Source organism: Hyperolius riggenbachi, chromosome 1 (assembly GCF_040937935.1).
Source record: "Hyperolius riggenbachi isolate aHypRig1 chromosome 1, aHypRig1.pri, whole genome shotgun sequence".
Classification (NCBI taxonomy): Eukaryota; Metazoa; Chordata; class Amphibia; order Anura; family Hyperoliidae; genus Hyperolius; species Hyperolius riggenbachi.
This window is the reverse complement of record NC_090646.1, coordinates 281,809,259-281,825,153: the sequence shown is the minus strand read 5'-3', so window position 1 is coordinate 281,825,153 and position 15,895 is coordinate 281,809,259. Positions and strand designations below refer to the sequence as shown.

The 15,895-nt window shown below is 44.8% G+C and overlaps 1 protein-coding gene across 1 annotated transcript in view; it reads right to left on the bottom strand.

Annotated features, from left to right (window-relative positions):
• The window catches only part of ANTXR2 (ANTXR cell adhesion molecule 2), a 227,514-nt gene that overhangs the window by 198,790 nt on the left and 12,829 nt on the right, over nt 1-15,895 (bottom strand). The window contains exon 3 of the mRNA XM_068233653.1: nt 15,202-15,273. Within this exon, the coding sequence (XP_068089754.1) occupies nt 15,202-15,273 (72 nt within the window). The remainder of the gene's footprint in view (nt 1-15,201; nt 15,274-15,895) is intronic.

Genomic DNA, 15,895 nt, shown 5'->3' with positions numbered 1-15,895 from the left:
TTGCATTCTAATTTTTTTCCGTGCACACCAATGCAGTTAATTTACATAATAAATACATCTCATTTACTTAAAAAATTGCATACACTTTCTTGCACAAAACATTAATATTCTGCATTCCCATTAACTTGCATTGAAACATGGATTGCACATTGCACACAAAAATAAGCACCTGTTGTCCATATTTTAAACGCAGAAAAATCACAAATTCACATACGAACCCATATTGAAATACATTATGTGTGTTGATCGGGATTTGAAAAATCCCATTTCAGCTGTGATTTTGATAAGTGCGAGGGTAAAGTGTTTCCTTTGCCAAACATAGTTTTGGGGAGTATTATCCTTCTCCATTCCCTTCTATGCCACCCTTCAAGGATTGTTAATAACTAGACAAAAACATAATGTTATGACATGTGAAAATCAGCCAAACTAAGCAAAACCATTGTTTACCTTAAAGTGGAATATATCCCTGCATTTCAACTTTGCTCTAAAACATTATTTACAGTATATTATATGCAACCAGCATTTTTTTTTTTACTAGACCAGCATTGGAAGGGTTACACAGAGCTTTAAAGTTCCTGGAGATTTCTGCAGACGCATTCGAAGCTGACATAGATACATTTTGTTTACATAAATGTATCTAAGTGTTGAATGTGACTCATCTCTCTGACTGAGAAGGAGCTTAGAGGACAGCCAAAGAGTGTGTAACATTTATCAATAGATACATTCAACTAAATAGAAAGTAGCAATCTGAACGTCTGCATATCTCTCCACGGAACGTTAAACCTCTGTGTTTAAGCCTTCCAATGCTGGTCTAGTAAAAAAAATGCTTTTTGCATATAATATGCTGTAAATATTATTTTAGAGCAAAGTTGAAATGCAGGGTTATATTCCGCTTCAAGGCTAATTTCACACCAGGACGTTGCGTTAGAGGGGGCGTTAAGGTCGCATAACGTCCCCCTAACTCAACGCCTGGTAGTGTTGGATGTGGACGTCAGAGCGAGCCGCGTTGTGCAGCTCACTCTGGCGTCAGTGATGCCGTGATGCGCACTCTTGTGCGCATGCGGCATCACGTGGTCCCGCCGGCCAATCGCGGCACAGAGCGGTTGCTCCAGGATGTAAACACTGCACGTCACAACGTGCAGTGCATAATAATTAGCCATGTGCCTGGCTGCTCTCCGCTCCTCCCCAACATTACTGAGCATGTGCAAGCAGTCTAACGCGGCTCAACCGCGTCCAAAGTACTGCATGCAGTACGTTGTCTTGTGACGCAGCGTTACAATGTAACGCAACGTCCGCACTGTGAACAGCCTCATTGATTTTTCATTACTGTGCGGTGGGGTGCGTTACAGGCTGCTCTAACGTGCACCTGTAACGTCCCACTGTGAAACCAGCCTAAGTGAAAATAATAAAGGATTGAGGCCTCCTTGCTCAGACTGACTACACAGTACATGGGAGTAAAATATGAGTTAACTTAACTTGTGCCTAGATCCACAGTATAAAAAATGTATTCTTAATTTCATGCTTGTAGAAATAAGGACTTTTCACTAAAACAAGTTAAGCAGAAACATTACAGGGCATAATGTTTTTCTCTGCATTTATCTATCTGGCAATTAGGGGAATGGAGATGAAAACAGATGTTCAATGAACACGAAAATTTTGCTCGTAAAAGTTCAATATGATTTAATTATGATTAGCATGCAAGGATTAACTAATTGGGAATAAGGGGGATAGCCATGTAATTTATTATTGTTGCCTCTATTATTTATATACATTTCATTGCCTTGTTTTGCTTTGCTTGAATGTGGTATCATGTTTCATAGAAGAAGACCAGCTGATGAAGCTCAAAGCCAAAATAAAGTTATTCTTCTGATGTCTTATGGTGCGTAGAGTAGCACATTCCATTGTCAACAGTTGTCGCTCTATCCCAAACCGCATGTCATTGTGTGCTGAAGAGCAACTTCAGATAATCACTACCATCTATCAATAAAGGCCAAATGCTTTGTAGTAAAGATAGCAGTAGTTCTAAAATAAGAAATCCACTCATCACAGGGGGCCGCAACATTTACATACTATTCTTAATCCTTTAGAGCAGAGAGTAAGTTCTGAGCTCAGATCCACTTTAAAACCAGTGAAAAGGCATAAGGAGCACTTTTATTACAATAAAGTAGACCAGCTAATAATAGGGATGCATTAATTTCTCTCTCATACAACCTCCATACTATTGGCATTCACCCCTATGCAAATCGACCATGTTATGTATTGATTGCAGACAGTTACAAATCTTATAATCACTTTTGCTTGATGACCTATGAAAGCGTAAAGCGTACCCATGAAGTACAGTGTGAGCAATACTAGTTATTTCATTGGAACTGTATGATGTGTTCAATCCCCAGCTGTGCAGGAGTGGTGGGATATTATGCTTAAAGTGGATCGGAGGTGAACTTTTACTCATTGCATAATTGTGTTCCTTTCTTATTGTTTATAGGGCATTCCTCAAGCCAAATACTTTTTTGTTTTTGTTTTAATACTCTAATTCCCTATAAACTAAATAAACCACGCCCACAGGTTTTCAGAGAGCCTTGGCAGTAGCAAGGGCTCATGGGAGCTCAGTCTGGGCAGGAGGAGGAGAAGGTGTTACTAGCCATTGGTTTCAGAGGCAGAGGGAAGGAGGGGGGAATTAGTTTTTTTTTTCACAGGCTGAGTGCTCAAGATACAGATAAGCCTGCGTCTGTGTAATGTTTACAAACAACATGGCTGCTGTCATTGTATCACAGGAAGAAATAATCATTTTCTATTAAAGCTGTTTGCAGCTAGATTTGCTGTGTAAACTAAATCTAAACGTTAGATAAGATATATAAACAAGTTACTTGTTATAGTTAGTTTTTCATCTCGGATCCGCTTTAAGCTCTATAGTCATTTTGGAGGAGAAGGAGTCCTTATTGAACTTGTGTAGACAGTGTGCCAATCAATGCCCCAGTCCCCTTTGAGGCTTTCCAGCTATATATGGAATAGCTGGCAGGGCTCTGGAGATGGAGTCAGAGTTGGAGTCGGAGGTTTCATAAACTGAGGAGTCAGAGTCGGGAGTTGGATGATTTTTGTACCAAATCTACAGCCCTTTTAAGTATTAGACTAAGGAGTCAGAGTCGAAGAGTCAGAGTAAAAGCCATTTTGGGTATCTTTAGTCGGAGGTTTCATAAACCGAGGAGGAGGAGTTGGATCATTTTTGTATCGACTCCACAGCCATGATAGCTGGCCTACCTTATAGTAGTAGGGAGCGCTCCTTACACCTTATTGTTTTGAATGATTTTACAAGTGTCTTTCTGATGGGCATCCTCCCGGTACACAGTATCTTTTGTAAACACTAATTAATAAATGTGATATTGATTGCTGTAGCGGCCTGAAGATCGTATTTCATGTATACTTTGAAATACGGGTAATTTTCCCCGCTAATTAGTCTTTATACAAAACTAAGCTAGAATGTCCAATTATGTGATATTTGTTATCAATTATTAAAATATTTGTAATCAATTGGTCTCTCTGAGTTGTGTGCAATCCATTTTAGTCACATTTCTGGAACCACCAACAATAATTTGTGAGTAGGACTGCAGCATCTCTATATTTTGCATATAGAGATGTGCATCTCCTACACCTGTGTCTTAGAGAATGCAACACAGGGAGTTAGTGGTACCCATAAACATTCATTTGATTCAGCAACTGATGATTCAAGTAACCAGTTAACTGTGGCAACCAACCACTTTCGCTACAGAGTTATCTGAAGAATAACAGCAATAGGTGGCATAGCAATAGGGGCTGCAGAGGTTGTGACCACACTAGAGCCCCAGGTTGAGAGTGCCCGCATGGGATCTTCCTCCAGTCACTACATTAGCCCTTAAAGAGACACTGAAGCGAAAAAAAAAAATGATATAATGAATTGGTTGTGTACTATGAATAATTACTAGAAGATTAGCAGCAAAGAAAATATTCTCATACTTTTACTTTCAGGTATATAGTGTTTTTTCTAACATTGCATCATTCTATAATATGTGCAGATTACACAACACTCAGCATTCAAAATGAGTCTTTCAGAGCAGTCTGTGAAGTAATGAACTCTCCTGGCAGATGAAAAGTAAACAGTTCAATTACAGTTGAGATAATAAAAGTCAGATAACAGCCCTCTCCACGACTAACTTAGTCGGAGAGCTTAATAGCTTTTTTGCATACAGATAACAACTGGAGTTTCTCAACTCTTCCTGTACTGGAAACAATTAGACTGATGTATCTGATCTTAATGTTTTATTTCTTAGCTGTACTACACATACAAATCATAATATCATATATTTTTTTCCGCTTCAGTGTCTCTTTAAATGGCACTGGAGTAATGACACAGGAGCTGTGACACAGTAGCTGTCCTTGGAAAGCCAGTTTTGTTCAGTATGTTATGATTATTATTTATACAGTGGTGGGGGTTTCAGTGAAAAAATTGCACTGTGGCCCATAGTTCTCTAGCTACACTACTGACAGCAATGCCTGAACACTAAACAAAAGCCGTAGGCAGAAAATCTGTAGAGACTGTTTACAGGGCCAGATCTGTGAAAATTCAATACAGATTGTGCAAAACGATGAAAGGCTTCATAGGACAGCAGGATACTTCCTGTTTTCATTATGGTTACAATAGTTATGTTGACCTCATGTATAAATAAACCCCAGTGTTTGACCATCTTAAGCTACCTTATTTGATGACTTAAGTGTAAGTCCACCAAGGAAAGTTAATGGCTGCACTTGGGGACCAGGAGTATTTCATGACTGCGCTTGGGGACCAGAAGGAGTTAATGACTGCACCTGAAGACCAGGAGGGGTTAATGGCTGCACTTGGGGACCAGAAGCGGTTACTGCCTGCACTTGGGGGCCAGAAGGGATTACTGCCTGCACTTGGGGAGCAGGAGGGCTTACTGCCTGCACCTAGGGACCAGGAGGGGTTACTGCCTGCACCTAGGGACCAGGAGGGGTTACTGCTTGCACCTGGGGACCAGGAGGAATTACTGCCTGCACCTGGGAACCGGGAGAGGTTCTACCTGCCCTTTAGAGCCAGGAAGTGTTAATGACTGTGCTTGGGGACCAGGAGGGGTTACTGCCTGCACTTGGGAACCAGGAGTGGTTACTGCCTGCACAAGGGGACCAGGAAGGGTTATTGCCTGCACCTGGGGATCGGGAGGGGTTCTACCTGCACTTTAGAACCCAGAAGTGTTAATGACTGTGCTTGGAGACCAGGAGGGGTCACTGCCTGCACCTGGGGGCGAGGAGGGGTTACTGCCTGCACCTGGGGGCCAGGAGTGGTTACTGCCTGCATCTGGGGATCAGGGGGGGGTTAATGGCTGCACTTGGGGAGCAGGAGGGGTTACTGCCTGCACCTGGGGACCAGGAGGGGTTACTGCCTGCACCTGGGGACCAGGAGGGATTACTGCCTGCACCTGGTGACCAGGAGCGGTTACTGCCTGCACCTGGGGAACGGGAGGGGTTCTACCTGCACTTTAGAACCAGGAAGTGTTAATGACTGTGCTTGGGGACCAGGAGGGGTTACTGCCTGCACTTGGACAACAGGAGGGGTTACTGCCTGCTACTGGGGATCAGGAGATTAATGGCTGCACTTGGTGACCAGGTGGCGTTAGTGGCTGCATTTAGGCAACAGGAGGGGTTAACGGCTGTACTGCATAAACTATTGCAGCCATTAGCACCTCCTGTTTCCAAGTTCTGCCAATAAACACTTCAGGACCGTGTGTACAGGGCCGGCCTAAGGTTTCACAGCGCCCTAAAGGGACACCTCACTTTGGTGCCCACCCCTTCATCCTCTTCGCGTGTGTGCGTGCACGCACACACACATGCAGGCCCATATGCAATTCCCCTTTTCTCCTGAGTTATCTCCTAGGACAGTAGTTCCAAACCTTTTTGAAGTTGAGAAACATCATGCCAAACACTCAGATCTCCGTAACACATCACATATGTACAAAAGAAAACTACTAATAATAACCACGAAATGGATTGCATTATCCTGAACAGACAAAAAAATGAAGGCTAGAACATTTCCGGCATATTAATAAAAACAATCAGTGGGACAGTTAGCCCCCCCCCCCCCCCCTCCCATTTGGAATGATAGTGCAGCATCAACAATTTACACTACGTGTTATAGCCGAGGTGTGTTCCCCCCAAAAAACGCCCTCAGATGTAGTATAGATAGGTAGGTAGCCAGGTATAGGTGCCCCCAGTATAGTTAGTCAGGTGTAGGTCTCCTACCATAGGTAGCCAGGTGTAGGTGCCTCCGGTATAGGTAGCCAGATGTTGGTGCCCTCAGTATAGGTAGTCAGGTGTAGGTGCCCTCGCTCAGTATAGGTAGCCAGCTATAGGAAGTCAGGTGTAGGTGCCCTCAGCATAGGTAGCCAGCTATAGGTGCCCCCAGTATAGGAAGTCAGGTCAGGTATAGGTTCCCTTGAGACAGTGCATGTGCTGGCAGCAGATCACTCACCATCTCCACATGTTCCAGCGCTGATATCACTCTTCTCTCCCCGCCTCCACTCCATCCCATCAGTAGGTAGAGCAGGGCTGCAAGAAAATTGCCGCTGATGTCCACATCGCCAGCCATTTTCTTGTAGAACTGCTCTAATTACAGATAGAGTGGAGCTGCAGAGGCTGTGAGACACAGAGCAGGGCAGCGAGCGGCAACACTGCAACAAAAAATGGTCTGGTTACTAGGGGGTGTAAGCCCGTGGTCCTCAACTGGTTAATAAGCAGTGTGGACAGTATCTATCCCCCACCAATGGTAATCAGTGAGGCCAGTATCTGCCCTCCCTCCCCCTTCGGTATCAGTTGGCAGTCAGTGTGCCCTGTATCGGTTCTACAGCCCCCCCCTCCCCATTACAGCGCAACAACAGCGGAGTGCATATACCTATTCACTCTTAGGGTTGCCTCTCCCCTGCTAAAAGTCAGAAATGTAGGTCTGATGCATAGGGACGCTCTCTACTCCTGTTTTGGATCTCTCCTTCCTTCCTTACTCCTTTACTCATTCTCTCTTTAGCTAACCCTTCTTTCTCTCTCTCCTCTCTATCACTCTTTTCCAGGATACACTGCGGGGCATCTGGAGCTGCTGTGGATCGAGCGAGCGCCGTCGGTAGTTGGCAGGCTGCTCCCCTCACATAGCACTCCAGACCTCCCCACGCGTCCTTCACTATAGCCATGTGCTGTCTGTACACAGAGGTATATGTCTACTTGTACTACTGTATATGATTGTATGTGTTTAAGACCGCATGTACGTGTTTGTACCATCACCGACCCTGTATGAGCCAAAAACAATTCCGGGTACAACTCCCGTTGTACTTGGCGAAATAAATTATTCTGATTCTGAGGTTAGCCTCTATACATTTGTCTAGCAAGTGAAAGTAACCAAAACAAATAAAAGGCGCTCTGCTTGCTATAACAGAATTGCTGTTGTTTATCCCCTGTTTATTGCCTGAAGAAGTAGGCTGTGCCCGCGAAACGCGTTGCATCCTTGGGATATCGTCAATAAATGTGTATTTATTTATTTAATCACAGTCCTTGGTGTCTGCTTTAACGGAGGCAAGTCCACCACTTCCTCCCAGCAATTTTTTAAAAATGTTATGTACTTTTATTCTACTGGCGCCTCTGTTCACCTACCAGTATATTCAAGTCCACCCCAGGTGGAGGGGTGATCTACCCTTTTTCTCCTATCTACAGAGAGCGACTTCTTAATCCTGAGTGAGGACAGGTCTAATCTCCTCACCTGCCTATTGAGTGGTTACCTGAGCGGTAATCCATATATGTCAGTATTACCATCTCACTGCCTCAATTATTCAATCTGTCTTGACATACTACACCATATTGGGCTCTCGATTTTTCTTCAATTGTAAAACAAAATAAAACGTTTGTTAGCCATGATGACAGGTGTAAGAATCTGCTAGATTTTTGCAATGTAAAGGCCCATTTACTTTTAGGACCACTGTTTCAGCAGGAGACTATATTCAGAGTTCTCTCTCTTAAGACATAATCTAGAGAAACTTAACTCTGATTATTTTAGTGGTACATCATGCTTTGTTGATGCCATTTGGTTTCTAATCTAGCAGATGTACTAGACAAGCTTGCACGAGAAGTTATAAACAATCTAATTTTCGAAACATGAATTCTGGGAATTGGAGTACTTATCAGAGGAAGCTCCCAGTTTGGTCTGGAGAAACAGCTGTCTGATACTGTATTCAATGTCCCTGACACGTTTTACAATTCTGGCCACATCACTGCTTGTTTCTGTACTGCAATGACCCTCATGGTGGTTTAAGTTCAAGATCTCTCTGTGTAAAATCTTCTTTTTAAAAGATACCTTAGCACTGGTGAATTTTAAAAAAGGGGGGAGCAGGCATGTGTAGGAAGCAGTCCACATGCCCACTGCTCCCCTCCTTCTCCTATGTCCCCCTCCGTTATCTTCTAAAGGCCCCCAAAGCTACTTCCAGGTCAGCCAGGGCATTGAGTGGCACTGCCCGGCAGTGTGTCATTGATTTTCTAAAAAAAAAAACTATAAGGTCTTTCTGAATTTTTTTGTCCTCTTGTACCCACTGTCCTCCTCCACATACCCAGCAAATTTGGTGTTGTAGCGCCTAAGAGGGCTTTGCTATTAAGCACTAAAGTCAGCAACTGACTTTAATGGAAAATGCAAATGCAAATTTAAATATATATATATATATCATTAAATGCGAATGGCGAACAGCCCAAGGTCGCAGGGAACTGTCCACTGGCGAATAGTTCATCGGTGAATATCTCTATCTATAATAAAAGCACAGATTCTGTTTCCTGCCCAGAAAATCTTTTCTCCTGTTATATCCAGCCAAGTGAAAACTGTAGTTAAAGTTGACTAGAGTGTAGTAGTAAATTCATAGCTTAAAGTGTACCTGAGCTGACATGTGACCTGATGAGATAAACATGGTAAATATAGTACAAATAAATTGATTTGATAAATAATTGTATTTATCCTCTTTCTCCTAAAATGTTTTTGTTTTTTTTTTTATCCCTTAGTTTCTGTTCAAAAGCTAAAAAAGTAGGTTTCATGTGTTATTGTCTCAGAGGAATGAAACAGTCTTTGGCACAGTCTGACATATTTCAGAGCTACAATCTGTGAACTATTTACCTTTTTTATCTATATCCTATACTAAGGAGCAGTTCTCTGCAAGGCAAGAGATGTATGGCTAAAATTAGTTATCAGTAAGGGTTAAGCTACAGTGCAACTAGGTCCTCATTTTTATAAATGAAAGTTTAACCTTTTCAGTAAAAGAAATTAAAAAAATGAACACAGCCTGATTATATGCAGGAACAGGTACATACACATGTTTTTTTATCTCATCATGTTACATGCCAGTTTAGGTAACCTTTAAACTTTACTTCTAGAGTTCTGTTCTACACTTCTTCTGCCTTCTTTCTTCTAAATTTCTTTCTAATCTTGCAGCTACCTGATGGTCAATTATCAAGTCACCTTTTTAACACACTAGTCAATTCATCTAACTTGCTAGGCGTGTTTGAAACCACACAGGCATTACGAGCGTTAAATTAACCATTACCTTTTGTGTGATGATAAAAAAGACACATGCAGGGAGTCTTGTTGCCTTTAAAGGACACCTGAAGTGAGAGGGAATTGGAGGCTGCCATATTTATTTCCTTGTAAACACTGCAAATTGTCTTACTGTCCTGCTGATACTCTGCCTCTAATGCTGGAAATACAGGATGAGTTTTTTTGGCAAATTTACTGGCCGATCGATTTTCCGATGATTTTTCCGATAGATTTCGATTCACTTCTATGTAAAAAATTAATCAGAAAAACTATTGAAATCAGATGGGACCTGTCGGAAATCATCGATCGAGCCATCTATCTGTCAAAAAAAACTTAGCCCCTGAACAAGCATGCAGATCAGATGTGGGCCTGAAGTTTGACTGTATTTGCCACATCCTTGTTTCAGGTGGGAGATTCAGACACTACTGATACATGGAAGGTCAGCAGGACAGTCTGGCAACTGGTATTATTTAAAAGGAAATACATATGGCAGCATCCATATGCCTCTCACGTCAAGTGGCCTTTAAGTGCATCAGGCATAGAGCCAGAGAGACCAAGAGTAAAAAGGGGAGGCTGGGCTGAGAGGGAGTGAGAGAGAAAGAGATGGAAAACAAAGGAGACAGGATGCTGTATGAAGAAATAAGCTAAAGAAGAAAACATAAGAGCCAGGTCTCTACAATGCTTATTACACAGCTGTACAGGAATGTTGTTTACCAGCCATTACTTACATAGGTTCGTGTAAGGATTTGATGAGTAAGACTTTATTGAGGAAGGAAGGAAGATGTTAGAAAGGAAGTTTTCTTCAAACTGCAATCTTATTGGTAGATGTGTTTGACATTAAACATCACTAATTTGCTTAATAGTCTGGAAAGCAGCATTTCACATGATTTGGATGATTCATCAACACGTTAGCTGACATGCTGTAAATGTCTGAGAAATATAATACGACACAGCAACAGATACTTTTATCTTTCAGTTCCCTTATAAATTATAACATTTAACTAACCAGCAACAGACCAAGATTAATTGAAATGCAAACAGAGAAGAAAATAACATCTTGAATCAAGGTCAGACTGACAGAGCTTTGTAATAATAAGCAGTGTTCTCCCCGGGCACTCTTAGCCAGGTGCTGCACCCAGCTAATTCTGGTGAGCACCCGGTTGTCATCCCGCTCTTCTCCTCATGCTCCTCCTATACTGTAAGCACAGTTGCAGTTGGACCAGCCCAGCATTCACACCTCCCCCCCCCCGGCTACTTTTTCATCCCACCCGGCTACTTTTTCATGCCACCAGGCTAGAAACAAATTCTGGGGAGAAAACTGATAAGGTTTAACATACGTAGTGTGGTCTTTAGAGGATGCCAAATCAGTGAATATTAACCACTTCCACACCATGAAATTTTATGCTGATCTGTGCAGCGTGGGCTCTCCAGCCCACAGCACAGATCAGCTAGCAGCCAGGGCGATCAGACTTCCCTCCTTTTTTCCCCACTAGGGGGATGTCCTGCTGGGGGGGTCTGATCGCCGCCGGCTGCTTGCGCTTGCGGGGGGGGGCTCTTCAAAGCCCCCCTCCGCAGCGCTTCCTGGCCTCCTTCCCCTTCCCTCCCTCTCCCTCCCCCTGTGAGCGGCGCAGGACGGAAATCCGTCCTGCGCCTGATGGGATAGGCTTTAGCCTATCAGATGCCGGTGATCCCCGGCCAATCAGAGGCCGGGGATCGCCGATCTCCTCTACGGCGCTGCTGCGCAGCAGCGCCGTATACATGTAAACACCGGGGAAGATCTTCCCCGTGTGTTTACATTTACCCTGCGAGCCGCCGATCGGCTCGCAGGGTGTTCACGGAGACACCCTCCGGGAACTGACATGGAACGGTTTCCATGGTATACACTTCTGGATTCAGGGGCGTGTATATACGCTCCGAGAATCCGGAAGTGGTTAATATGAGTTACAATTCTCAAGAAAGTACAAGGTGTGCATTCTGCCTATCTTGAAACATATTTTCCTTGACAAGCCCTCAGTGAGGCAGTTTATACTTGCCCCTTAACACACAGAGTGGAACTAAGACTTTCATCACCAATGCCTATATTAGTAAGACAAGATGAACAGGCGGGGCTTATCAGCAGTATACCTATAAACTATTTTGACCACAGTCTGACTGACAGTATGCCATTAATCAACATTTATTTCCAGCACTGCTTGTCTATGAACACAGGTCCGATGAAGTTGTTGAGGATCGTTCCGATCCCCAGTGACTTGCGCACGTTTGGTGTGATCGTGTAAACGATCATTTACACGATCATTCGTTGCCGCTGCAAACGATGATTGCAGATGTGGACATATGGAGAGGGGAAACAATCGATCGGCGGCAGCGGTAATCCCCGATCCATCTGGCCACATCTGCCGGTGGGTATTCAGCTTTAGGAGTAGTGAGTTGCAGAGAGGGTGGATGTCACAAGAGGTCAGGGGTCAGGATCAAGCAAGGTCAGGTGTTGGAAGCAGTTAAGGGCAAGATAGGCCAGATGATAGCGGTCAAGTTCAGGAGAGGTCAAGTGGAGGGATCAGAAGAAGACAGTTAGGAGCAGCAAAAATGAGGACATTGGGCTTACCAGTATTACAATATGATGTACCCAAGTAGCCACCCTGGCGTTCTATTTCCCCAGGATTTCCGTGCAAAAAGTGGTTCAATTAATTTCCAATAATTTTCAACCAATTTTTTTTGCAATCATTTTTTTTATATTGAATTCAATACAGGTTATTGTATTGAATTCAATAAAAAAAAAGTGTTTGCTGCGAGATTTTGATGATGCTGTGTGACATTGGTGCCATCAACGCCGATCGACGGGGGACATGTGATCGCCAAGGGAGAAGCAAAATCCGCCAAGGGACATGGAAGAAGGCACTGGAGAAGCTATCAGAGGTACGCGGCGAGGGATCAGCATGCCAATGGTGAGTATAAGACCCAGATGTATAGCCAGATGTATTAGCCAGATGTGCAGCCAGGTGTAGTTAGCTAGATGTTTTGCCAGGTATATAGGGAGCAAGATGTTTGCTGGTGTATAGGAGACAGATGTGCAGCCAGGTCTAGGGAGTCATATGTATAGGGAGCTAGGTTTGCGGGTGCCTCTGCCCCCCCAACCCCATTGCCCCCGATGCCCCCTAACTGTGGCCGGGTGTCCCTTCTGTGGGGGGGGGCTCCCCTTCTGTGCTGGCTGGTAGTGGCCGGCGGGGATCCCCTCTGTGGGGGGGGGGGGGAATCCCCATACTGTGCGTGTGGGTGGCCCTTCTGTGTGTGCATTGGGGGGGGGCAGGTATCATCCTTCTATGGGGGCTAGTCGTGGTGGGTCGGGGACACCCCCTTCTGTGGTGGGTGGGAGGTGGGGGTCCCCATCTATGCGGGCTGTGGGTGGCCTCTCCCTCCTCTTCCCCCATCCCTCCCTCTCTGTCCTCCATGCCCCCCGTCTCACCCCTGATCCTGTGTCCCCCCCACTACACACAGCATACAGAACTAGCATCCAGCCACCCTGGGAATCCCTGTGCAGCCGGCGGGGCAGAGAATGTGTGGGGCTGTGCAGGGATTCCCCTTCTTTGCCGGCGGGTGGCTGGTGCGGGGATCCTCTCTGTGCGGGGGGCCGGGGATCCCCGTACTGTGCATGCGGGGTGACCCTTTTGTGTGTGCGGGGGGGCGGGTATCCCCTTCTATGGGGCTGGTCTTGGCCGGTCGGGGACACCCCCTTCTGTGGTGGGGGGAAGGTGGGTGTCCCCATCTATGTGGGCTGTGGGTGGCCTCTCCCTCCTCTTCCCCATCCCTCCCTCTCTGTCCCCCGTGTCCCCCCCCCCCCCCGATCCCGTGTCTCCCCCCTGTAAGAAGCCCTGATCTACTCACCTGAGGGCTTTCTCCTGCGGCGGCCACGATGGACACCCTCCTCCTCCATCGCCGAAGTCCCGGTCTGTGTAATTACAGTACGCGGCTTGGTGACGTCACCAAGCCGCGTACTGTAATTACACAGACCGGGACTTCGGCGATGGAGGAGGAGGGTGTCCATCGTGGCCGCCGCAGGAGAAAGCCCTCAGGTGAGTAGATCAGGGCTTCTTACAGGGGGGAGACACGGGATCGGGGGGGGGGGGGGGGGACACGGGGGACAGAGAGGGAGGGATGGGGAAGAGGAGGGAGAGGCCACCCACAGCCCACATAGATGGGGACACCCACCTTCCCCCCACCACAGAAGGGGGTGTCCCCGACCGGCCAAGACCAGCCCCATAGAAGGGGATACCCGCCCCCCCGCACACACAAAAGGGTCACCCCGCATGCACAGTACGGGGATCCCCGGCCCCCCGCACAGAGAGGATCCCCGCACCAGCCACCCGCCGGCAAAGAAGGGGAATCCCTGCACAGCCCCACACATTCTCTGCCCCGCCGGCTGCACAGGGATTCCCAGGGTGGCTGGATGCTAGTTCTGTATGCTGTGGGTAGCACAGATCGCTACCCACAGCGTGCTGGCAGGCATCCAGCCATCCTGGGGAATCCCTCTGATGAGGGAAAAGTGCAGCCGGCGGGGAAGAGAAACAATAAATCTCCCTGGCGGTATTGACGAGCTCAGCTCGTCAATACCGCTTTCAGCAAGTTTTTCCTGGACGAGCTGAGCTCGTCAATACCGCCAGGGTGGTTCTGATGCCGAATTCTCACAGTTGTGCAGAGCTGGTGATACTTCAGACACTTCATACATATCTACAACAATGTCCCTTATTCAATTCAGTTTTTCCCAGGTGATACTTTCAAAACTTATCTATAAAATGCCTTTTAACCCATCAGCAAGAAAGAAAATGCTCAGAATAATTTTGACAGTACGTTTTCACCTACTTTTTAGTACTTTTTCAGTTGCAGAGTGCAGAAAGTTATTATATAAACAGAAAATGAAAAATTATCTCCTAGGAGAAAAATTAGGAGAAAAGGTGAATTGAATAAGGGCCAATGTGCCCTGGTGATAGTCTGGTTCTCACAACCAGACACTTTCACACATAAGGCTTTTCTACTTATGCAAGTAAACTGCAGAAAACCTGATTGCTGTCACATTATTTCCATCAGGATACATACAGTACATGTGGAAATCCTGACCCACATGCTTATACAAAAGCATATTGTTCGCACATGTAAGCCACGTGCATTGCATACAATGGGAATGAATACCGGTAATTACAATTCACTGAACGTCATATGCAGGGAAACACCAATGCTTAATGGTCGCTATTAACCTAAAGGAGGCTCCTGCTTCAACTGCAGCAACGTGATCAAAGTTAGGGTGCCATCCCTGTAATATAAATCCAACCTATCTTGCCCTGGCAGACTCTGATATTTGGCGTAAAGGTCTGTTGCAAAACGAAATTGCCATTTTTGTCAACTGCATGTGCAAATAAACTGTAATAAATTGCTGATGGAATAGCAGGCTGTTGCGCTGTAACATATCTATTGCCATGGACACCAGACAACACACACATGAAGAGATAATGGGTTTTTTTGTGCTGTTACTTTATCACTTTAGCCAAAAGACTATAAACAAACCAGTGGTAAATTATTAACAGTTCTTGAAAAAACAGCAGAAATCAGCTTACCTGACGAATCTTTGTGTGAGATTTGCCACAAATTGATAGATCTCTATCCAGTTACTTGCTACACTTCCTGATCTTAAAGAGAAAAAAAAACACAGACATATTAAAATATTTTAACCACAACCCAGAGAACAATCAGGTATCAGTATTGAAAATATAGTAAGCATAAATAAAAAAAAGTGCTGATTTGTCAAGACTGGTGCAACAGAAAATTGGATCCATGCATATTTGAATGCTGACACCTGATGATTTGCTTTGGGTTTTTACTTTAGTTTTTGTTACAGTTGTATTAATAAAACAGACTCATTCAGAGTAGCTCTGAATGAGGCTGTTTTCAATATTGACCAGAAAATTAAAGGGGGCTTAAACTAAAGTATCAAAAGATCAAAACTACAGACTGCCTAATTTTTCTCAACTACCATGACATACATGTTAGCAGCTCATTATTTAAATTAGCCAGTTTTTAGATATTAATATGCATAGATATTGAAGTCTCATTGACCCTATAGCTACGTACTTCGGAATAAGGCATAGAATTATAGAAGTGTGTTGGCGAAGAGCCAGGTAATCCAAGCACTGACTGGCTAGGCATCAGCATAAACAGTAATGATGTCAAAGGAGGAAGTCACATTATTATGGGTGATCTGGAAGGCAGACTGTGTTCAGCAGGTTCTCTAGCTAAGCAGTATTTTAAACT